Source organism: Protopterus annectens, chromosome 1.part1, assembly GCF_019279795.1.
Source record: "Protopterus annectens isolate FY-2018-M chromosome 1.part1, PAN1.0, whole genome shotgun sequence".
Lineage (NCBI taxonomy): Eukaryota > Metazoa > Chordata > Ceratodontiformes > Protopteridae > Protopterus > Protopterus annectens.
This window is the reverse complement of record NC_056726.1, coordinates 552,035,768-552,059,992: the sequence shown is the minus strand read 5'-3', so window position 1 is coordinate 552,059,992 and position 24,225 is coordinate 552,035,768. Positions and strand designations below refer to the sequence as shown.

The 24,225-nt window shown below is 37.0% G+C and overlaps 1 protein-coding gene across 1 annotated transcript in view; it reads right to left on the bottom strand.

The window, feature by feature from the left end:
- LOC122814860 (phospholipid-transporting ATPase ID-like) overlaps positions 1-24,225 on the bottom strand; it is a 2,026,011-nt gene that overhangs the window by 381,700 nt on the left and 1,620,086 nt on the right. The window contains exon 17 of the mRNA XM_044087143.1: positions 5,422-5,537. Coding sequence (XP_043943078.1) covers positions 5,422-5,537 — 116 coding nt within the window. The remainder of the gene's footprint in view (positions 1-5,421; positions 5,538-24,225) is intronic.

Here is a 24,225-nt window from a genome sequence, read left to right as displayed (position 1 = left end):
TCCAGAACTTAATAAAAAATTTGTACAAGGAGAACTAGATATTTTGGGTGATTCCACTTCTGTCAGTGTAGATGGAAAAGTAAAGTGATACAGTAACACTGATTTTATTTTTAAAAGAAGTGGAAATGAGAGATTTGCCAAAGCAAAAATTTCCACTCATAAAGGAAATGCATTTTCATCTTGCCTTTGAAGAGGAAGTAAACATTGTCCAAGACTTAATATTCAAAGCTGACAATATTATTGTATCTAACGACCTAAAACAAAATAAATTTTAAAAAATACTCACATCACATCTTAGTATAGCAAGTGCACAGAAAGAGCAATTAATATTATGCACTGTCCAGAAATATTGGCGCAGAGAGACAAATGCTGTAAGGTTATGATGTGTGCTATATGTGCCAAATAGCAGCCTCTGAGAAAAGATGTTAAATGACAGACTTCAGAAACTTACTGGAATGAGCAGTACTTATGTTGTTTGAACACAGTAGGTGGCTATTTGTTTCATTTCATTGCAACCAACTACTTAATATATCTAAATTATTATACACTGCATGTATGATTGTAATAAAGACAGTCAGGTCTGTTTTCTTCAAGTCAATACATTGCACATGTTCTCTTATTGAAGCATAATCCACAGTCCATGAGTATGGGATTTAAAAGACTTGAGTAAGAGTGGGTGCAATTTCTGGTGTTAAACACCCATTGGAAAGATGGAGACACCTATCCAGTACCGAAGACCCTGATGAAAATGAGCAATAATAGTATGTTTGTTGTCATCTTACACTTTAGCAATATAGAAATAATCCACTGCAGAATCTCAGTCCCTCATCAGCTCATTCGCTGGTGGTTAGAAGTCTAAAGAGAAAATCAATGACTTTTACTACCCCATTATAGACAATGAATCAAAGCAAGGTAAAAGAGATGCCAGAAAGAATCACCAAAACATCATCAGCCAGAAAGACTATCTAAACTGCAGAGAGGAGATATGTGTAAGAAGTTATTATTCTGACAAGTTTCTGGATCAGAAGTCTGAAGCTATAATAACTGGCTGAGTAGTTGGGGCAAGAGTCTATGTGGTTCACAGAGAGAAGGGACAGTTGTACGGAAGAACTGGAAGTATCGCTTTAAGATAAGAATGACTAGGTTTATTAATGAGAAGTTTATTCACCAAAGTAAATAGTTTTGTTTCTTGCAAAATTAAATATACATACATAGTATGTTCTATGTAGGGAAAACAAATAGGCGCTTAGGTGAAGGTATAAGAGATGACGAATATCGTATGAGGAAAGGTTTAGATTACAGTGCTTTAGCTAAAAATAACAGGGACAAAGGAGAGGAACATAGATTTCTCTTTCAAGTCCTGGAAGTACAGCATGAGGGTATGAGGATGGGGGACTTAGTGTTACTGAATGTTCTGTGTTATGTTGGATTTTGAGATTGAGAGCCCATAAGGGCTCAGGTTTAAATGACCTAGATCCCCTAAAACCAGAGCTAAAGATCAGGAGGCTAAAGAGGTGAATTTGATGTTATGCATATATTAATATGTATGTTTTAGATAGTTTACATTGCATTTTATATAATATTTATTTTACTAGCATATTTGATTTTGTTTTATTTTATCATTGATAGCTATAGTGAGTGGTGATTGGTTATTTTGCTGATTGAAGACACCTGTATTTAAGCAGTTCTCATTTGTGTGTATGTGGTTTGAAGAAGCAATTTGTTATTCTGAAAGCGCTTACTGTGTTATTAAAGTCTGCCTTTTATTTTATATCGTGTCTGGATTACTGTCTCCCCAGCTGTGTATCTGTGTGGGTTTGTTTGTTATTTGCAGTAGTTTTGTTTCTTGCATTACCCATATCTTAAGACTGCTCATAGGTCGTACAGCATCCAGCTAATATTTTCTGATACTGGGCCTATTAACATTGTGCTCTGGCTATATCCTGCTTAGTTCATCCTCTAATGTTCTAGAATAGCTATTATACAACGACTCCCCATTAATATTCCAAAATGTGCACGCTGATTGGTCAGCGTGCATGTTGTAAATCAGACTTATACTAATGGAAAAAGGTCCGGTCACCCGGACTTTTTCCATTAGTATAAGTCTTTTTTTTACAGCAACAGAGAACGCAAGATCTCCGCTGCTGTTTAGACACTGCCTTGCTATGTTAAAGGAGTTTAACATAGTGAGACAGCTTTAAAAAAAGTAACGGAGATCTTCCGTTGCATTTTTTAAAGCTGTCTTGCTATGTTAAATGGGTTTAACATAGTGAGACAGCTTTAAAAAAAGCAACAGAGATTTTCCATTGCTTTTTTTAAAGCTGTCTCGCTATGTTAAACTCCTTTAACATAGCAAGACAGTTTGTAAAAAGCAACGGAGATCTTGCTTTCTTCGTTGCTTCCACCCACAGCTCTGATGTACTACGTAAGCATACGCATGCGCAGTACATCAGAACTGCCACAGAATATCAGACAGCTGCAGAAGGGCAGCAAGGAGGCATTATACACTCCCATTATTTAAGAAAAGTAGTACTGTCATTGTATAACTGCGGTGGTGGTGCTGTGGTAGCGTTGTCACCTCGTAGCAAGACATTGTCCCATTCGATTCTCAGCTACAGCATCTTCTGTGTGCAGGCATACGTGAATGGGGCGTGCCTTCGTTGAAGGTTGTGCGTCAGGGCTGGTAACCTGGTACGTAAAAATCCACTACCAATCATTAGCGGACTGGAGTGCTGAAAGACCCAAACAAATACTGTCATTGTATAATAGCAATAACCCACTTCTGGGTGTGGGTAATGCTGGATTTACCCACGGTTATCTTTGTTTGGCCACTTGGACTTCGCCCTCATGACCAAACCACACAAGCCGTGGGTAAATCCAGCATTACCCACACCCAGACATGGGTTATTGCTATATTAAATGATAAGGCAAGAATTCCATTTGGTTGATCACTGAGCAACTGACTACTGATTTGCATTCTGTGGATATTACTTATGCAGCTGTCGGTTCTATCTATATAGACATCCATTTCCCCATACATTCTCTGACTACATGGTTTGTCGTGCAGTGAGACCTTTGCATGCTTGATGTATGTAAGTAGTAGCCCGGTCCTGATACCATCGTCTAAGAGTGTTGAAATTGTTAATTGTATGTAATAAAAATACATAGTGAGACGACATAGGCAGTAAGAAAATCAAGTTAAGACAGTACAATTATTTTCATGAATGAAATGAGAAGATACAGGAAATTAACAGCTTCTCTGCTGAACTGAAATTAAACAGTACCATAACTGCAACTGAGTGCGGTGAAAATAAAAATAAATATTATTGTCATCTATTTATATTAGGAACTGAAGAAACATTTAGCACCAGTGCAGTGATTTACCTTTGATGACATCATGATTTGTTGAAGTAATACAAACAAATGTCAGATAAAATAAATAAATAAAATATTAACTGTGTTGTATACATTGTATAGTATAACCAAAATACAGTAAATGATTAATGCTCTTAATGGACAGTAACAACAAATACTTCAAGTAGATTGATCATAACAGTCCTACCAGACTCGGTTCATTATCTACAAAGACTGATAAGGTACTGTAAGTAGCAGTTCTAGATGAATGACATTGTGTATAATAAATGAGTTCCTAGGAGAATATGAGTTCTACTACATTTGAGGGCATTATGGCATGAATTTGGTTGATGTTTTGTGGTAAGTTCTTAATGGTAAATGAATCGTAAAAAATTGGAAACTACATTCTCTGACTTACTTGTAGGAAAAGCCTGCAAATTCACTTCATGCTTACTTGATGTAATTTAATTAATCAGTAGCAGAGAGCAAGTTATCATTTGGCAACCATTGTTTGACAGTACCAGTTTTATTTGTGTTGCATAGTAGGATAATATTTAATACACAAAATTATGATATGAAAGGTTTTGTTGCCTTTGTAGTACTGAATAAAGCTACTATATGTGGCCCTAAGCACTATGGCAGAACAGCTGGATGGAGAATATGTACCTATGAACCTATGAGAATAGGTGATAAAGCTAGAAGTGGATATCACTGAGGGTCAGAAGACTATAAGGAAAGCACTTCTTCCAGATAACCAATCGACCAAACATAATCGTTTGCTTGACAAGCAACTGATGGAAATTTCAATAACTACCAACAGTCTGCTTCAAGTACAGCTGCACTGCTTTTCACTAAAGATAAATGTAGTCAGAATTAGACTACAGCACAGATTCCAAAATTTAATTTAACTTTAATAAATAACTTAGTGGAATAATATAAATGTGGAATTAAATCTTAGTACTGAACATTTTATTAAAGCAATTCTATGCAAAGCTAACCATACCGAGTTAGTTCTACTACATGATAAACAGTAGTTACTATATATATAATACACACACACACATATATATATATATATATATATATATATATATATATATATATATACACACACACACACACACACACACACACACACACACACACACACACACACACACACAGTCTGGGTTTTACTGTTTCATTTGTTCACACAACTGGTAGTTAACTTAAGGAATGGTTAAAAGCTATCATTGAAAACGAGATAACTAAGAGGAATGGGAGATATAGAGTGGTACAATTTGTTTAGTATATAAAATCAGTTTTGTATTGCCTTTCATGAGTAATATTTAAACTTGATTTTGAAAGTTAATGTAACATCCATCCATTGTTTTATGTGCTAAATTATCATTCATTTCTCATTATGTTTGGCCGGTGCTACATGTCTTAAAGCTGTATTGTAACACGTGCTGAAAAGCTTAAACTGTTGCTCAAACCTAATTAAACGCCGGTGTCATCCACTGAATGAAAGAAGTGAAAAGCTGTGCCAGCATTTTCTCAGAAATTCTGAGCTCTCCTTTTCTGGCAACATTCAATTTAAATTATAGTTATGCCATAATGGTAATTGTGTGTTAACACAAACATGGAGTATTTTAAAAATGACTGTCAGTATAATTAAATATTTTCCTCTTTGTGGACCTATTATATTACAGGTTTAATTTGCTTGTTTATTTCAGAGCTAAATATTTTGCATAGCTAATATGTTTACCAATATGCTGTAGCGATAATGAATAATAAAGTACACAAATGCAGGAATGAATTCCCTCTAGCAATGTTGTTAAGGTTCTGTAAGGAGATAAAAAAAACATGCAATGATAACTGCAACAGATGTAATAAAACCTTAAAGAAATAGGCACATGCATTGTATGCTAACATCAGCTGCAAAATATTAAAATATTAACTTTTAAGGGCTCCAGGTAAAACATACAGAACTGCAATTATATCTCTTTAAAGCAATATACAGTATATTACTGTAGACCTTAGAATCTCCGTTTTGAACATAGGTATTGCTAAGGGTGCTTCACTTACATTGAGATGTTCTGTTGTTGTGTCCATCAGCTGCTGGCAGGATAGCTCTAGACGCTCATAGATTATTGTGTCAGCCCCCTTACAGTACAATGTCAGTCTACCTTCTGGATTCCGAACTGCAACGGAAGTGACAAGACTACCATGTCAGTGAAAATGAACATAAATTAGCAAGAAATATACTTTTATTAAAATCAACAAAATATACACAAGTACAAATGAACATGACATCAGATATTCACCAATTAAAACTAGTCAGCTGAAAGATGTAATATATACTGAAAGTTTAAAAATGGGCTACTCAGAGAGAGAGTTTTGACTGGTCATGGGACAGAAAGATACAATTTGTTTGGGATAACAACTATCTGAGATTCCAGAAGTTGCATATGTATCTTTCTGTAAAAGAAAATAAAAGATATATACCACATAGTCAGCCTTGATGTATAACCAACTAAATAAACTCCCAAAACATCAAATAGCCAAGGAACCAAGGAAATGCTAAACAACAAAATGAAACAATTTATTTAGCACATTTGTCCACAAAGGCCAAGGACTTCATCAGAATAAATAACTTTTGTGCAACACCAAAACTTTATACCAACCAATACAATCAATCAAATGACATACATTTTCAATTAACTAAACAAGGTGCTTTCAATTACTTACCCAATTGCCTGTGGAAAAAAAAAAACTAAATTAATACAGTCATCTAAACCTGGATTCTTATAGGATTGAAGTTTAATCTGTTTTTAATTTCTTGAAGTCATTTGGTTTTTTAAAACTATGATGGGAATAGACCCCATTCCTAAGTCAAAGTATGATTAAAGTTCATGAACTTAGTAATGTTTCAGTCTTGGATGTTAGCCAGAAGTGCTTTTTGCAGCATTCATAATATGTCCATAATTGACTCCTGCTGTAATTTATATGGAGTTACATAGGTTTATAGGTTCATAGGTTCATAGGTTGGTACTAGGCTATTGGCCCTAGGGCCTATACAAGCCTAGCCATAACAATTCCCTGGATATTTTTTCCAACAATATTTACTTCTCTGGACCCCTGTCTGGCAGGGCGACTGACATGATCCCCGGGGTGAATTTCCTATCTCCCATCCAATCATCACGGTTCCTTTTGAAGAGGGCAAGGAGGTGCTCTGCTTGACATGTATGGGCAGTCTATTCCAGAGTATGGGGAGTCTCTGGGTCAGGAACCTATCCCTCTAGCATGTTTTGTTTATTGTGATGACAAGGTTTAGATCCCTGGAGCATGTGGAGCATGTGTATCAGTAACATATCTAAATACAACTGTAAATTTTTTTTATGAGATCCATTGCTCCTACTACTATTGGAACTGTCTGGGTATCCTTTTTCCATGTTGCCCTAATTTCTACCTGTAAATCCTGGCATTTTATGACTTTGTATCTCTCTGTATGTAAGACACTATAGTCACTGGTTATAGCAATTTCATTGATCAATGTTACTTTTGTCTTCTTTTCTCGGACTGCTATATCTGGTTTCCTCACATCTATTTTTTGAACTGTTGGTAATGGGTAATCCTGTGTCATATAAAGTTCATTATTTTCTATATTCTTTTGTGTCTCTTGTTTCCAATGCATCTCAGCTACTTCAGTATTATGCTTGCACAATCCCCATTGCAACAGTCCTGACATATTATTTATGCCTTTCAGTATACAGGTATTCTGCCATTAGTGTATCACACCCAGCAACAAGGTGTGTGACTGTTTCCAATTTTATTTTACAAAACCTGCATGTCTCTTTTTCTCTAACATGTTCAATAGACTTTGTAAACCTACAAAGTCCACTATCTTTGGCCGACAATATTAACCTTTCATCTTTTGGTTTAAATTCACCTCTCCTTAACCATTGCTGCATTAGATCCTGATTGACATGAGGTTGTTCCAGGAATTTTCTGTATTTGCAACTATATTTATGCATTTTCCATATTTATTGCCTTCTCATCTGATCCTTCTCCTTATATTTTTTCTTTCATTTTTTTGGCACATTCAGTTCCTGCCTGATGTTTGACTACTAGCTTCATTTCCATTCTCATATGACACCAACATGCTTCTGCTAATCTAAGCAGGGAAGTCATCTTAGACTTGTTCTCCTCATGTTTTAAAACTTTCATTATATTTGGGTCTTGCAAGGTCAGCAGATATGTATATAGTCCTGTACATGTAATCATTTTCGAGGAAGCCCATACTTCCTTCAGAATGGGAATATATAATCTTGGGATACTATGATTTTTATAAATCATTTGATAAGCATGAATCATTTTTTGTCATTTTCATGCCCAACTGATCCAATACCTTTTAGGGCCAGTCAATCACCCTGATGCTGTAAGTTAGAACAGGAACAAGAAATTGGTTTATAGCTTAGACTCTGTTCCTAGATGTCAGGGCTGTTTTCAATATTAATTTCAGTCTTTTAAAATATTTCTGAGTTTTATTTGCGTTTGTTCATGTTTTGTTTTTGATCTTTCATCAATTCACAAATATTTCTACACTCCCTCCTGCTTAAGTCCTTTTATTTATGTATTATTTAACATTTCTTTGCCAGGAAAGTCTGACTTGGAACAAGCCAATTTTCAGCAAAGGCCCAGGGAGAAACATTTCAGATGTATGTCTTTGTAACGTGGGAGAAACTGGAACAAACCCACACAAATGCAGGGAGGATATGCAGACTCTGCACAGAAGGCACCCCAGCCAAGAATCGAACTGGAGAACGTCTTGCTGTGAGGCAGCAATGCAAACCGCTGCACGACTGCGTTGCTCCCTTCCCAGACTGATATTTCCTTGAGGTGCAGCTTTCTTGCTTTAAAGGTTGCTTTTGCACATTTATCAAGACCTTCTTCTTCTTTCGGCTTTTTCCCGGTTAGGGGTCGCCACAGCGGATCGCCTTGTCCGCACATTGAATGGCAGTGGAGTTTTACGGTGTCGAGTTGCCAGCCGGAACCTTCCACAGAAGGCACACTCACACACACACCTAGGGCCAATTTAGAGTGTCCAATCCACCTGCAGCATGTCTTTGGGATGTGGGAGGGGAGGAAACCCACGCGACCACAGGGAGGACATGCAGACTCCGCACAGAAGGCACCGCACATTTATCAAGACCAAATAACATTATTATATTGTCTGAAAAAGTTTTGATTGCTTGCAGTTGTCCTTTCAGTTCCTCATCTGATGAACTACACAGTTTAAAATCATTTACAAAAAGAAGATGAGAAGTCTTTACACTTTTGTTGTTTTCTGGGAGCCAAACTGTAGCCATTGCCTAATCTGTTAAGTAGACAGCTTAATGGGTTAAGGGCAAGACAAAAGAGCAACAGTGACAGAGTCACCCTGGAATATCTTCCTCTGAATTTTTATCCCTGGGATAATAATTTGTCCTTTATCATGGCTTAGCTGCAAAGTGGTTTGCCACTGTTTCATGTTCACTGTAATGTAACTGATAAATGTAAGATGTATCGTATCCTCTTACTGCTGTTCTCTCCAAAACGTTTTCTTTTATAATCTCTTTCAATAAACATATTAATAGTTTAAACAATTCCATCTTTAAATAAAATGTTATCAGTAGTTAACCTAGAAAGTCTAATTATCTGTCTCACGGCTTCGTTCATGTGATTTTAGTCTAAAAAGCTTTTAACAGTAATATATATGTACTGTATATATAGGAAGCAGATGTTTATAAACAATTATTTATTTTTTCCAGTAACCATCCATATTACATTAGGAACATACCACATAATTAGATATTCTAGGTTAACTATTGATGAAATTTCATTTAAAGATGGAATAGTTTAAATCATTAATATGCTTATTGAAAGAGGTTATAAAAAGGACTTTTTAGAGAGAACAGCAAAGGAAATTATCAGTAATAGGGTTGATATTTTCACATACTTTAAGTAATAGGGTAAATAAAGTGAAACATAGTTTAGAAATAGGTTTGGTTTGATTATGTGCTTAAATATATTTATCAAAAATATAGTCCTTAAAACAAATATCACAGACTCTACTTTTATATAACGTGCATAGTGAAAAACCAAAATGCATATTTAAATGTGTTTTTGTACTGTTTGTAAACATTTTTCAGAAGATTCTTTTTTTGGCTCAGGAGAATAGAACCATCACTACAAAGTCTCATTATAATTAAAATTCTACTCGGGTGGTATAATTTAGTACATGCTATGAATGTAAAGCTTTTTATGTAAGTATGACAACGTGTACACTTTCAAAGCATATTAAAGAACACATATCTGCAGTCAAACAAAAGAATGAAAATAATTCATTGTTTAGGCATATGACTAAATGCATCGGTTGCAATAAATTTAGTTTTTTTGTGTTATACCATTTACCTTTAGATTTAAGGGGTGGGGATTACAAAAACAGGCTTGTGATGAAAGAAGCCATATGTCAGGTTAACCTACAAACCAATAAGTAGCCAGGTTTGAATGACAGTATTAATTTCAAGTGTTTTAAGAAAACAGGTGATTGGGCAAGTAATCGAAAGCAACTTGTTTAGTTAATTGAAACTGTATGTCATGTGATTGTATTGGTTGGTATAAATTATTGGTGTTGCACAAAAGTTATTTATTCTGACTTTTCAAAGTTTTACAGTGTTTCATTTTGTAGCTGTATCAAATATTTCTGTTCTTTGGTGAGCTATTCATTTCTGCTGTTTTAAACAGTCTTGTTAGACTATGGAAAATTGAGTTTATAGATGTAGTACAGCCTAAGTGAGGGTTTTGGCTGCATTGATTACCTCCTGGAATGAGACAATGGGCGACCAATCTATGTAGAAAGGTAGTTTTTGAGTTGGATGAATTTTGGAAGAGATTTACATGTAAACGAGACAATTTTGGGAAGTAGTTTGATTGTAGTATTATTAATGCTGAAGGATATGAGGCAATGATAAGTAAAGGAAGGGGATGGATGGCAATGGATGAGATGACAGAGCATCGGGTGGAAATAAAAACATCTAGACAAGAGAATGGACATCGGGGTGTGAGGGTTATTGCATTAGTTGGATGAACTCTTGGTAAGCTAGTCATTTACTTAGCTCACATTTAGATATTAGATATGATTGAGATACTTATCTAGGAATTATATACATATGTTATGCAAGTATGCGTGTATTTGTGTTAAATTTACATACACACACACACACACACACACACACACACACACACACACACACACACACACACACACACACGCATGCACGTCACCCATCATATGTCTGTACAGTGTCTGATAGGCATCATAAATAGAGAATGAGACAATGTAACACACTTGATACTTCTAAATGACATGCAGGTTTAATATTATGTAACATCCTTCCATGCTACTTTAATTATGTAGCTGTTATATAGGAGACAAGATGATACAGACTCGAGTAAAAGCAAGAATGCAAGCACTATAACACAGGCTTATGCCTAGCCTATTCCATGGCTAATATAGAAGTATTTATAATATGAGATAAATGAAATGTCTGCTGATATTTGAAGGTGTGTCCTAAACGTTCGTGTCATGTGTTGTATGGCCAGGCGATGAAATAGTGACAAGCCAGCTGTTTCTTATTCTTGACTGTCAAATGTTTTCAAGTAGCCATGCCTGTTGTTAGAAAAAAACAGTCCTTGGTCACAGAGTCATAACTAGGTGGACAAAGGGGATGGCTGACCTGGAGCAAGCTGTTAGGGTACATGACTGGCAGGTGCTGATGGGATGCAAGTACAGTACTGGCATTCACTTATGAAGTCACAATGAATGCCGGTACTGTAATGGCACTTAAGATTGACGCTGACTGTGTCCTACCAGCTGTAGCAAGGTGCTTGCTACCTCAACTTTGGGTTGAGGGGCATCAATCTGAGATTAGCTCAAGACAGACAACTTAACTATGGCTTTGCTTGATCATGTCATCACAAATCATGTGTCCACTTGGATTACATTTTTTAGTGTTCTTACACAATACATTCAGATACTCAATGATGTTTATTATTGAAAATTCATCCTGTGTCTGCCAGACTTGCATTTATCTACATACATGTAGCCAGGACTTCTAATATGAGATTATTTTACTGCCTTGCTTGGTATTTTTTTTTAAACAAAAATATATTTTTCTTTCTATCTTCTCCAAGCTTCCAGTTTCTCTCTTGTACAATGCTAAGTGCTATGTGTGGCTTTTATCATTATAATTTGAATAAAAATCTAAGTATGTGCATAAAACATTCTGAACTACGTCTTTATAATAAGGATCTCTAATTGTTTCATAAGCACATGCATAGGATATTAAAAATGTTTTTGTTTTTTAAATGTGAGGGAGTATTTTGTGGCACCAGCAGAGAATTGATTGCTTATAGCTTTTTGTCAAATTCTGGCATGGAAATTTAAAAGAATTATGTGAAATATTGTTCATGGCATTGCATTGTGATACAATTTTGAGAGGGGCAAGTTGGACAAATGAGAATTGCAAGGGAAGGATGATAGATGTTTCTGATAGGTTCATAGGTTCATACTAGGCTATCTGCCCTAGGGCATTTATAAGCCTAGCCAGAGTGTGTTTGGCTTTCGCCACCCATTTTAAATGAATTTTGCTATGCCCTTTTTCGAGGTTATAGGTTCATAGGTTCATACTAGGCTATCTGCCCTAGGGCATTTATAAGACTTGTCACAGTGTGTTTGGCTTTCGCCACCCATTTTAAATGATAAGAGTTAAACTATGTAATACATAAATGTGATTGGTTTGTTTCCTTTAAATGTGTCTATTTTTAATAAATGTAACAAATGGTTGAAATAATAAAAATAATAATAAAAATTATCACTTCCAGTAGTCCTTCTGTTTCTCTAGCTCTAGCTCTCTAGCTCACTTTGTATAAAACTGTTTTCATGAACCTGATGCTAATACTAAAACCTGCAAATTTATTAACACATATTTTTACTACATAAGAATTATCTGGTTACAGACTGAAATCTCTTTTCCCTGACTTAAACTTATATAAATCATCTTCATAGGATCATAGGAAGTTACTAGGCTAATGACCCTATTACCCTTACAAGCTTAGCTAAATTCTTACCCTTATTTCCACGATTAGCATCTATTGCCCCTATCGAAGTGGGGGACAGGTGGAACCTCATGGTGAATTTATAGTCACCCGTCCAGATTGCATTTGAAGAGGGTCAATGAGGTGCTCTGTTTGACATGAAGTGAAAGTCTGTTCCAAAGTTTAAGGTCTTTAGAGCGAATAATCCATGTACCATTTGACTTTCAGATATGAAGCATTTCCAATAACACAGGGTCAGAGATTACCTTATATGCAAGGCAGAGATCACCTCTGAGTAGTCTGTATGAAACAGAAAAAGTGACAGTGATTCCAGATGATCCCCATAGGAGAGAGGGTGAAGATCTTGATTTTTCCTTGTGAGGAACATTTGTGGTTTCTCTAATTGCTGCAGGTGCTTAGAAAGGTACATACCAAAAGGGGGCTCTGTACTTAATTATTGGCCTGATGAGGGAAGAGTACAGGGAAGTAATAACTTCTTTTTTCTGGAGGCAATGCCCTTACTTATGGGATGAGCAATATAGAATGCCCTTCTTACCAGTGTGGAGACATGGTGGTCAAAGGTAAAGTTACTGTCAACCTGTGTGCCCAGGTCTCTCACCACTGAGTGCTTACTTAAGGTGTTGCTATCGATGTGGTAGTTAGCAGGAACATCACTTTCACTGAAAGGAATGATAATACATTTTTTGCATTGATTTTAAGGCCAGGACTTTGGCACCAACCATTTGTTTGTGTAAGACCCTCTTGTAGGATGTTGATATAATTTGGAGATTCTATGACCACTCCAGTTTGCAGTCATCAGCAAACTTTGTCAGCCACAGACCTTTAGCTTTTGCTCGCACTTTGGAGAAATAGCACCAGTAGGCACATGGTAGGCTGGTATGTTATCTGATCCCACAGAGGTATTGCCTTTAGCCTTCGCAGGTATTCTATGATTTGTTCCAAAGTGATTTCTGAGAAAAGTACATTTTCAAGGGATACTGGGGGCAACAAAGTGAGTAGATGCGGTACAGTTAACAGTAAATTTGTCAGCTAATATATTAGCTCTATCCTTGGGACTGGAATATGTGATATTGTTATAGATGAGCTTAGTGCTTTGCTGGACATCATTCATTACTTTCCTGACATCTGCAGAAAGATTTGTAGTTTCTTTTGGTATCTGTAGCGGACATAAGCCTGTATTCTTCTGTGCAGTTTGTAACAGTTCTCGTCTAGGTTCCTTGGTGGCATGTTTCCGGGTGATCCTGAGTCAGGGGATGGGGATTTCATACATGTCATTATTTTCCTTCATGGTGGGGTGATGCCATTAGGCCTGACAGAGAAGAAGGCTGACTTGTGGTTAGATTTAATGATGATGAGGAGATGCATGGTGGAGTACAGGGTTAGGTTGGTAAGGACCAGATCAAGAATATTAGAGGCTCCAGTGGGTTGTTTTATAATTTGCCCCAGAATATTGTTATTAACAAAGACTAGGAAACACGCACACACATGCACACATGCACATCACCCATCATATGTCTGTACAGTGTCTGATAGGCTTCATAAAGAGAGAATGAGCCTATGCGACACACTTGATAATAAATACATTATTAGAGTTATACTTGTGTCAGCTAATGCTTGGTAATTAAAGTCCCCCTGGTTTGATATTTAGCCCCTCAATGGTGTAAAGGTAATTTTCATGCTCATTTGAGGAACATTGATTGGAATTTATAGCTAGCAGTGAAAAAATAGTTGGATTTGTTAATGGTGATTTGGATGTCCAGGATCTCAAAGCTTGGGTTATGGGTAATTTGACATGAGGTAATGGCATTTCTGGCAAATACAGATACTCCCTACAGTTACCCAAGGGCCTGAAGGCACAATAGGTGCTAATCTCTGTCAAAGAGGAAGTGGTGTCATTACCTTGAAACCATGTCTCAGTAATTACAGAAATATGAATGTGCTTGAGTTGCAGGAAGGCCTCAGGTTCAGAAATTTTTCTATTTAGACTCCTAGCAAATTTGAGTCTGAGTTTGCTATGTAGGAATGCCCAGTAAAAAATTCTGCCTTAAAAAGACACTATAAAGGATCAGATGCTTTAGTCATTATGTGGAAGTCCTGGTATGAGACATGTAATCCATCCCAAGTGAAACAGGAAGTTTTATCTACCATCTCATCTTAAGCTGACACATACTGGAGCCCATTAGAATGACACCATTTACTTAGCCAATTTTTCAAGTCAATTATCCCGTCTTGCTTTCTAGACATTATTCTTGGTGAAGGTAAGTTACTACTCAAGACTAGGGTATTTTCTGTCTCCAACACATGCATAATAAGTTCCATCAAGTCTCTGCATGCCCCTCTGGATGCAGTGCCTCAGGTCATTCACTTCCAGATTGGCCATCATTAGGCCATAGTTATTATTATTATCACTACTGCTATTTCCCATTTGTTGTCTGGGATAGTTCAACTTGGCAAACCCCCTTTTCAGTAGAGGCCTGAGGAAAAAAAGCTCCATGTTTACATACTAAAACATAAAATATTTGAATCATTGAAAGAAATGTTGAAGAAATACAAAAATGTTTACAAAAACATACATAGGCAAGAGAAAATAAAAGAAAAGAACAATTGCCATAATATGACATATACAAAAACATTTGTCTGATTTAAAGTCTTTTGTGACATTACAGGTTCTGGCACCAGAGGAACACCTTACAGTGACCCTGTTCTTGTCCAGTTTGGTGAGTATGGGTTTGTGTACATAACTATGCTTCACTTACAGTTAAATAATTTCCATGTGTGGAAGCAGTCTAAGTGGACCTTATGAAATTAGGCCTGCTTTCCTGGTGATTCTTGAGTGATCTGCATGGAGCTGAGTATGTGTCATTAGGGAAGGACTAGGTGTTGGAGGCTGAGGTCTTTCTGAGTGTATTCTATGAGGCTTTGGAAATGTTTTCTTTACAGCCTCAGCATTAGTTATTGTCCTAGCAGTAACTTAGAAGTCGAACACACAAGAAAGAAATGTAGACACAAGTTCACATACCAAACATTTACTGTAAGCCCTTTCATCCAAATAAGATATTTGAACTTCATCAGACAATAACATTAATCACGTTCTAAGCTATAAAATACCCTCTGTTAGGGTCATATGATACAGAAAACAATCACATGATCACTCCAAGCTCAATTTTTAAAGGTGATTACACAAATAAACTAACCATGCCTTTTTTTATACATGAATAAAATCAACAGCATAACCATGCAACATAAGTGTGCATACATATATGCATATATTATATATATATATATATATATATATATATATATATATATTTTGTATTTGAAAACAAGCTTGAAAACCTAAATTGGGAGGCTTATTTAAAATTACATTGTAGATCAAATAACGTTGTTATTAGACAATAGATGCCCACAACTGAAACCATGCTGAAAATACAGCCATAAAAATATCTATAAAAAAATAACCATAAAAAATAGCTATCCTATTTTATTTTATATGTGATATAAAAAAAACTGTAGAATAGGACAACATCAATGAATTCTAAAATTTCTACAAATACAGTACCACTACCCCTGAAACAAAAGGCCTATCTACATAAAGGTTTTAATAAAAAAAGCCTATCTATATAAAGCTTTTATTTTAAGCAGACATTGAATGGGACAGTAATCAGTCAGCCCTAGATAATTATGTGCATTCAGTCTCAGTTGCCATAAAAGTTTGTTTTTTCTTATTTAAACGTCCAAAGACCACCTCTCTCACCTATGGCAACTTGGTCAGCAGCTTTAAACTTGAAGAAATGACCAGGGTAAAGGAAAACATGTTTTGCTAAAGACATACATAACATCATTCTGTTAATACAATAAACATGCTCGTATATATGTTCCCTTAATTTGAGTTCAGTTTTCCCAATATAAAAACTGTCGTAAATTTGGCAGGTAGCAAGATATGTCGCACCTTTAAAATTACAATTTAATCTGCCTCAAATATTGTATTTTCTACCTGAAATAGTAAAAGCACTAAAAGTACTGATGTAGGTGCAAGATGAGCAGGATTCCCATTTAAACATAGCTGGGGTTCTAGCCAAAGGTGGGGTGCATCCTTTCCAAAATTTGTTTAATATTACTACCACTCCTATACACACAATGTGGGTAGTCCCCAATTTTAGTTCTAATTAAGGGGTCATTCAACCAAAATTTCCAGTTTTTTTAATAATATGTTTCTTAAGATAAAGGAATCCTCACTAAAAGATGTAATAAAACTTAGACCATATTTTCCAGGGATATTCCCATCTTTGACAAGCCTCCCTGAAGAAATTAAGGGCTTAGGGTTCAGGATAGGGGAAAAATGTCCGCCAATTCTTTTATTGTAGACTTCTTTAATCAGGTTGTTCAACATTACCATAGGATACCCCCTTTTAATAAACATCCCCTCTACATTTCTGCATTCTGCTATAAATTCATCATTCAAAGAGGTCACCCTCGCTGCTCTCACCAGTTGACCATTCACAACTGATCTCTTTTGGTGGAGGGGGTATGTGCTTGAAAAATGTAAAAAAAAAAGAGTTACTATAGGTCTCCTTCCTATAAATACTGGACACATGCCTAAAATTGTGTCTGTTCTTACACAGTTTCACATCTAAAAATGAAATAAACTCAGTATGAAAATGACAAGTGAATTCCAAAAAAATGTGTAGTGTTATTAATATAATTCACAAATTTGTTCACTGTTCTTAAATCCCTATTAAAAATAATAAAAATATCATCCAGATAGTGGGTGTAAAAATAAATCCGGTCCTTCCAAGTAACATTCTTAAACAAGTGTTCTTGCTCCCAAAATGCCATGACTGTATTGGCAAAGCTTGCCCCACAAGGAAACCCCATGGCAATTCCACTTTTTTGTAGGAAATATTCACCATCATAAAAGAATATAATTATTTGTTATAATAATATCTAACAATTGTTCTATCAATGTTATCACATAATTTGGGGCCCTTTTATTAACTAAAAATTCTGTCACATATTGTATACCTAACTCATGAGGGATTACAGTATACAAATCTCTTAATGTCAATGGTGACAAAACTAAAATTTGATTTAAATTCCAATTAATTAAGACTCTCAAGTAAGGCCCAAGAAGAATCTTTACATATCTGCGACTGGTCCTTTAGAAAAACTTTCAATTTTTCATCTATGAATTTGGCACAGGCATATGTAATTGAATTTCTACCGTCCACTATAGGATGGAGGGGGATTTCTTAAATCTTTATGGATTTTTGGAATCTTGAATATCACCAGGATTAAGGGAGAGGGCATATCCAAATAATTCCACACTTTCTGGTCAATTTGTCCTTGAATAAATAAATCACTTATACATGACCGAATTCTCTTATATGCCCCAAAGACTTCATTCCTAGTGACAGACTCATAATAATCAGTCAATAAAATCCTCAACATTCTGTCCTTATAATCATTCTTATCCATAAATACCAGCCCACCCTACTTGTCTGGCTTTATAATACTAATGTCTAATTGTTTTAGCATGTTAAGAAGGTCTCTTTCATTTTTACTTAAATTCCCACATTTAGGCACAGCAGCATTATTCAAAAACAAGTTCCTCATGTCCAATCCGCATACCTGATCAAAAATAGATAAAACAGGGTGTAATGGCAGGTTGAACAAAATTGCAATCCTAAACTGTTCATTATTCTCCAAACTCTTACCTGCAAGTAAAGTTAAATTAATTTTATGCAAGAAGAGCTTGAAATCAATTAACATCCATGGATGAATTTTATGGGTTTAAGAGGAATTGATGTTGTATTCATCAGGATCTGAGGAAGGCCCTTAAGCTGAAAGCACTTATCCTGGATTTTTTTATCACCTTTACTACTGCTACTACATTTATTGTTTTAATAAATTGCCTTCATGGTGGAATAACTTACTGATTTGTTTTTTTTTTAGTTCTGTAAGTTTGTTGACAATGCCCAAGTGGGGTATTGTATCAAATGTCTTAGCCAGATCTGTGTAAGTAGTATGCATAATTTTCCCCTCATACATTCCCTTAGTGACCTTTTCAAAGAAGTCCACCAGATTCAGTAAGCTTGACCTTCCTTTGACAAAGTCAAACGGGATGGATCCAGTTCAAATAAGAGCAGTCAGACTAACGGGTCTGTAGTTTCCAGGATCTTTTGAAGGTCCTCCTTTATGAAGGGAGATGACTTTCACAGTTCTCCATTCATGTAACACAAAACCTGTTTTAAAAATATAATTAAATAATGACTTAAGGCATCCTGAAAAGCCACATTTTAGACTATTCAGGAGTCATCCTGGGATGTTATTGGTGCCCTCTGAGGACATGTTCTTGGCTTTAGTGAGTACAGCCAGTACATGCTCCCTTGTTATAGTTGGAGAGGTTATATTTGAGGGCATTATTAGGGGAATGATTGGGGGAGAGAAGCAGGTAAAAGTGGACCTGAATTTGTCTGCTAAAAGGTTCACTACACCACTAGGCTTGGTGAATGTGGCACCATTAACCACCAGTTCAGCACATTGCAGTGTGCTGCCCATGAGGTTTCTATCATAGATGTAGAAGGTCCTACTGTTATCTTTCACCTGAGGCTATCTTAACCTCAAAGATGGCTTTGCTTGACCTAATTACTCCTTTTATTTGCCTATTTACTTTGATGAGGGAATTTTTATCTTTATGGGAAGTACCATTCATGATTTTTGCTATAATTTTTTACTTTTGTTGTATATCCTGTTTAATTTGGGATGCTACCAGGGCAGTTTGATTCTAGGACTAGTTCTAGTCTTACTTGTGGTAAATATAGCAGTCTCTATGCAGCCATTCACATAGTTGCACAGAGTTTCTGAAAGCAATTCAGTAAATAGGCTGGTGTGTTCTTGTGGTTTGGCAAACCATCACTTAATAACAGGTAATTTTCCTTAGAATAGTTCCTAACTGTTACTGCTTTTAATGGGATTATGAAGTTGATTTTGATTTTGAAGGAAACAGCTTTATGGTCAGACCTTACCAGGAAGGATGTGACATTGGGTGTGTGTGTATGCAGCATTTATCAATATTTATAAGCATGTGGTCCAGTCTGTTGGAGCCTCTAATGAGCGTAGTCACTATTTGGTCAAGGGTGTTTGGATTACGAAGTCTAGGAATCCCTGTGCCTGTAGATCTGAGGCCATGTAGGATTCCCAGTCTATACAGGAGTAATTAAAATCTTGCTTGAGTTGGGTGCTAGGTTAGATAAGTGTCTCAGTATGTCCAAGTATGCACTGTGAGCTTCTTATGTCTGTGGTCATCTGCACTTCAGCTCATCATCCTGTTTGACCCTAGATGTATGCTTTTTAGTGATGTATATTGAGACACGTCCACCTTTAGCATTTGTCTATGCAGCTACTCATCTAAAAGCCTGGAAGGCACTGAAACCTTGCACTGCCAGGGTACTCCCTGTCACTTTATACCATGTCTTAGTTACTGCATAGATATCTATATTCTGGTCTATGTTAAAAGACTGAACTATGAAAACAATGAAGCTCAGTTCTTCGAGAAGAGAGCTTTGAAGAATTTAATTATCGAAAACTGACTTCTTCAAATCTCACCACATCGAATTGCAATAGTTGGCCAACCGTTATGACTTTAGCATCTTACATGTTACTTTTGGTATGTATAACATGATGGTAGTAAATATTTATAGTCATTCTAACTTACGTGCAGCTGTTGGCCAACTATTGTAATTTATAAGGTGAGATTTGTAGGAGTCAGATTTTGATAATTAAATCCTTCGATGGTCTTATCTCAATGAACTGAGCTGTGAAGTTTTTGTTGATTCACCTTGTAACATAGAGCCCTACATTCCTGAGTGTTAGGATGGCTTGGACGGAGTGTAGTTTTTTTTTTTTTTTTATGTAGGTTCCTGGCATTGAACAGTAATACTTTGAGGTTCCGCTGAGTTGATTTTCCTATGTCGGTAGGTTTGTCAATTTGGCATGGCCTAAAAAGCACTATGGTGGCAGACAAAGTCTAAAAGCCTATGGGGTAAGGTGCAGACTATCCTTAGAAAATCAATGTGGACTGTTGACCATGTCCTCCCAAGCTGACAAATATTAGATCTTCTTAGAATGACCCCAGAGTGACAGCCAGTTGTTAAAATCAATCATTTTGTGCTCACATTGTGTCATCATCCTCTGAGATGGTAATATGCTGCTCAGTGCCAGGCTCATACCGACCTGAGATGCATGGTCTGAAAACTCCATAATGTCTCTCTCAATATAGTCCAGAGTGGTACATCGCATGTCATTTACACCTGCATAGACTATGATGGAATCATACTGGTACCTGTGGCATAATGGCTTGAATACATGGGTGATGCATGGGTGATGTGGCAGAGCCTGACTCCAGATAAACAGCTAACAGTTATCTTCTCCTTGTTCAGCCTGGTTAGAGGGGCATCTGTATATTTTACAATGAAGTCTGCTATGGCAGGAGTCCTGGGAACTGTGTTTCCTTGCCTTACAGCCTTAGTATTTTGGGCTCTACTGAGAGTGACAGTATGTGTGGTATCAGGTGTTGTTTTTTTCTGAGTGCCTTTGGGCTTGCTGAGGCATATCTTTGATAAAGGGCAGTCTAGGTGATCTTTGTTGTTCAGGAAGATTGCTTTTACGAGCCTCAGCATATGTTAACTTATGTCTGCATTGTGTGCTGTGTGAGGTGGGTGTTGTATGTGGGGTTTCAACAACCTGATGTGAACTTGTACGCAAGACACCTCCAGTGTCATTGTACAATTAAACCTTTCACATAATGTGTTTAATTCTATAAGGATTATATGGTTGTCAGTAAACATGAGACAATTGCTACATTGTCTCAAGATGCCCATAGCCACCAAGCTGGCTACAAGGAAGTTAGAAAATTGCATATCCATAATGTCCACTCTTTGGTTTGTGAGCTACAAGGGGGGTGATTTATTGCTGTTAGAAGGCTATTAAGGTTGCTTTGTTTGTATAGATTAATAAGGATGCTTTGTCGGGGCAGATTAAGCTAAATAGTACTTAATTCTACTAACTTTAATATTTACACAATAATGAATTCTACTAAATCTGTAGTTTTTGCCACTTGAGGCCCAACTAGCTGTTCTAAGCATGTTGGCGTGTAAGGTATTTGCACTATATTGCTGCTTTACAGGTTACAGTTTTATGGATCATTCTAAAGAGAAAATTTGCTTTCTAGGTGTCTGCTACTGTATACAAGGCACTGCCAAACTATGCAGACATGCAAAATTTACAGTAGAGCAGAGAAAACAGAAAACTAAATAATGAACCATCTGGACAACAATATGAGTACATTATGAGTCCTTTTGTCTATTTCCCTACTCAGATAGACCGGGCAGATAGACCTCCTGCCACAAGATGAATAAACCCAGTTCTCTTGATGTAAAAACACAGTAGAATAGATCCATGAGTGCAATGCTAGCACAAACCACTTAAACAACTTGCTGGAAATCCCTTGCTGAAAGGTAATTTCAAGACAGTAACATGATTAAAACAGCAGTTTTTTACAATAAAATTAAGTACAATGCACACATAAAAGCTGGAAACAAAAGTGATCACTGAAAATAACTTAAGTGTGATTTAACAATTAAAGTACTTAAGTCTTCCAGTATGGCGCTGGATATAAGTAAAACCCTTCTAGAATGCAGGCTAGAACTACAAGCTTTGCTGAGCTCCATGAAAATGAGCAGGAAACAGTATGCAGTAAAGGAGCTTTACTCAAGAACAATACTGTTTGCTGGGTGGGCATTCAGTATCATGGGTCTGTGGAAAACAGTGGGTGGGAAGAGTACATAAATATCTTACATAAGTCTATTACAATGAAAGAGGGGAGGGAATACCTTTGGAAATCAGGTAATCATAACTGGTGGAGGGCAGAGACACAGCCTTATAAAACAACAACAGCAGGGTGGGAGGGATTGGAAATTTTTCAAGGCAAAAGCAGGCTGCTACAGAGGCTATCAGTCAAATATGGGTAATACTGTAGCTCTTTTGGAAACTTTAGCTTAATCTGTTGGGGGCAGACATAAAATGGAAGCATGTAAGTAATAAACAGAATATAAAAGTACCCATGCACAAACTGAAACAGAGACTATTCTCTCAGTTCTACTGCCATTTAAGTTACCAGACAATGCAGCAATTTACCAGTAACACTTTTTGTGGAAGAAAATGCAGTAATAAATGATTACGGCACATATTTGATATTAGGAGTCCATAGTCCTGCCACAGCTATGAATTAAACTACAGTACTTTGGCGCAGGAGGGTTTAAATATGGATAACTTTTACTGCCTGCTGAACCTGGTTCACTTCTTCGAGGCAGTCGCCAAGGCTGTGGATGAGGGTAAGGCAGTGCATGCAGCCTACCTTAACCTGGCCAAAGCCTTTGATAATTCCCCACTCAGGTATCATTGATAAACTCACCAAGCTAGGCATCAATTCTTACATCACTAGGTGGATTGCAAATTGGCTAACAGACAGGACCCACAGAGTGAAAGTTGCAGATTCCAAGTCAGACTCTCGATCAGTCACAAGTGGAGTCCTACAGAGCTTGGTCATGGACTCTCTCCTGTTTGCCATCTACATCTCAGAAGTCCAGGTCAACACAGAAGGACTCTGGCTGACCAAGTTCGCTGATGACTGCAAGCTAGGGTCATTCTCAACTCCCCAAGTGATGCAGACATCCTATAAAAGTGCCTCTCTGAGACCAATGACTGATGTTGGATCCATGGCCTGAAGCTTAACACCAAAAAATGCATTATCACCCCCTTTGAAAAAAACTCAGTTCCCATGAATTACCATGATGGGAGCCCACTGAATACTGAAGGGGCCTTAAGAGATCTGGGCACCCAGGTTGAAAGCCACCTCACCTTCGACCACCACATTGCCACTGTGGTCAGAAAGTCCTTCTACATGGCACATCTTATAACCAAAGGTTTCACATCCAGGAAGAAAGAAGTCATCATCCCTCTCTACTCATCCCTCATTAGACCAGTTATTGAATATAACACCCTATTTGGCATGTACCTGACCAGACACCTACAACAGCTGGAGAGGCCACAAAAGTACCTTGGAAAAAGGATCCTAGGCCTTAAACACATGTCCTACATGGACAGACTCAAGAAACTTCTGCTGTTCTCAGTCTCTTATCGTCTACTTAGAGGTGATCTCTGCTTGAGTTACAAAGCCATGTCTGACCCAGCCCTACTTGAAATGCTACACCTAAAGATATCCCAATCCCCCCATGTCACACACTCCGGAGATCACAACCTCATTATCACAATTAACAGAACATGCTGGAGGGCAGGTTCATCTCCCAAAGACTGTCCATACTCTGGAATAAGTTTCCCATTCACGTCAAGCAGAGCACCTTGCTGGCCCTCTTCAACAGAATTCTTGGCAAGTGGATGGGTAACAGAAAATTCACTCCAGGGATCCAGTTGCCCTACTGGATAGGAGCACTGTAAACTAACTTCGGGTGGCACGGTGCCTGGGCAATTTTTGTTGGGCTAGGCTTGTAAAGGCTCCAGGGCCATTAGCCTAATACACACCTGTAAACCTATGAACCTAAGTAATTCTACTTGTTGAAGTAGAAGAACAGAATAACTAAGGTCCCTGAACAAAGTTAAATGCAGTTAGAACAGAGTAGAAAACAGCAAAGTAGTATCACCACACAGTTTACA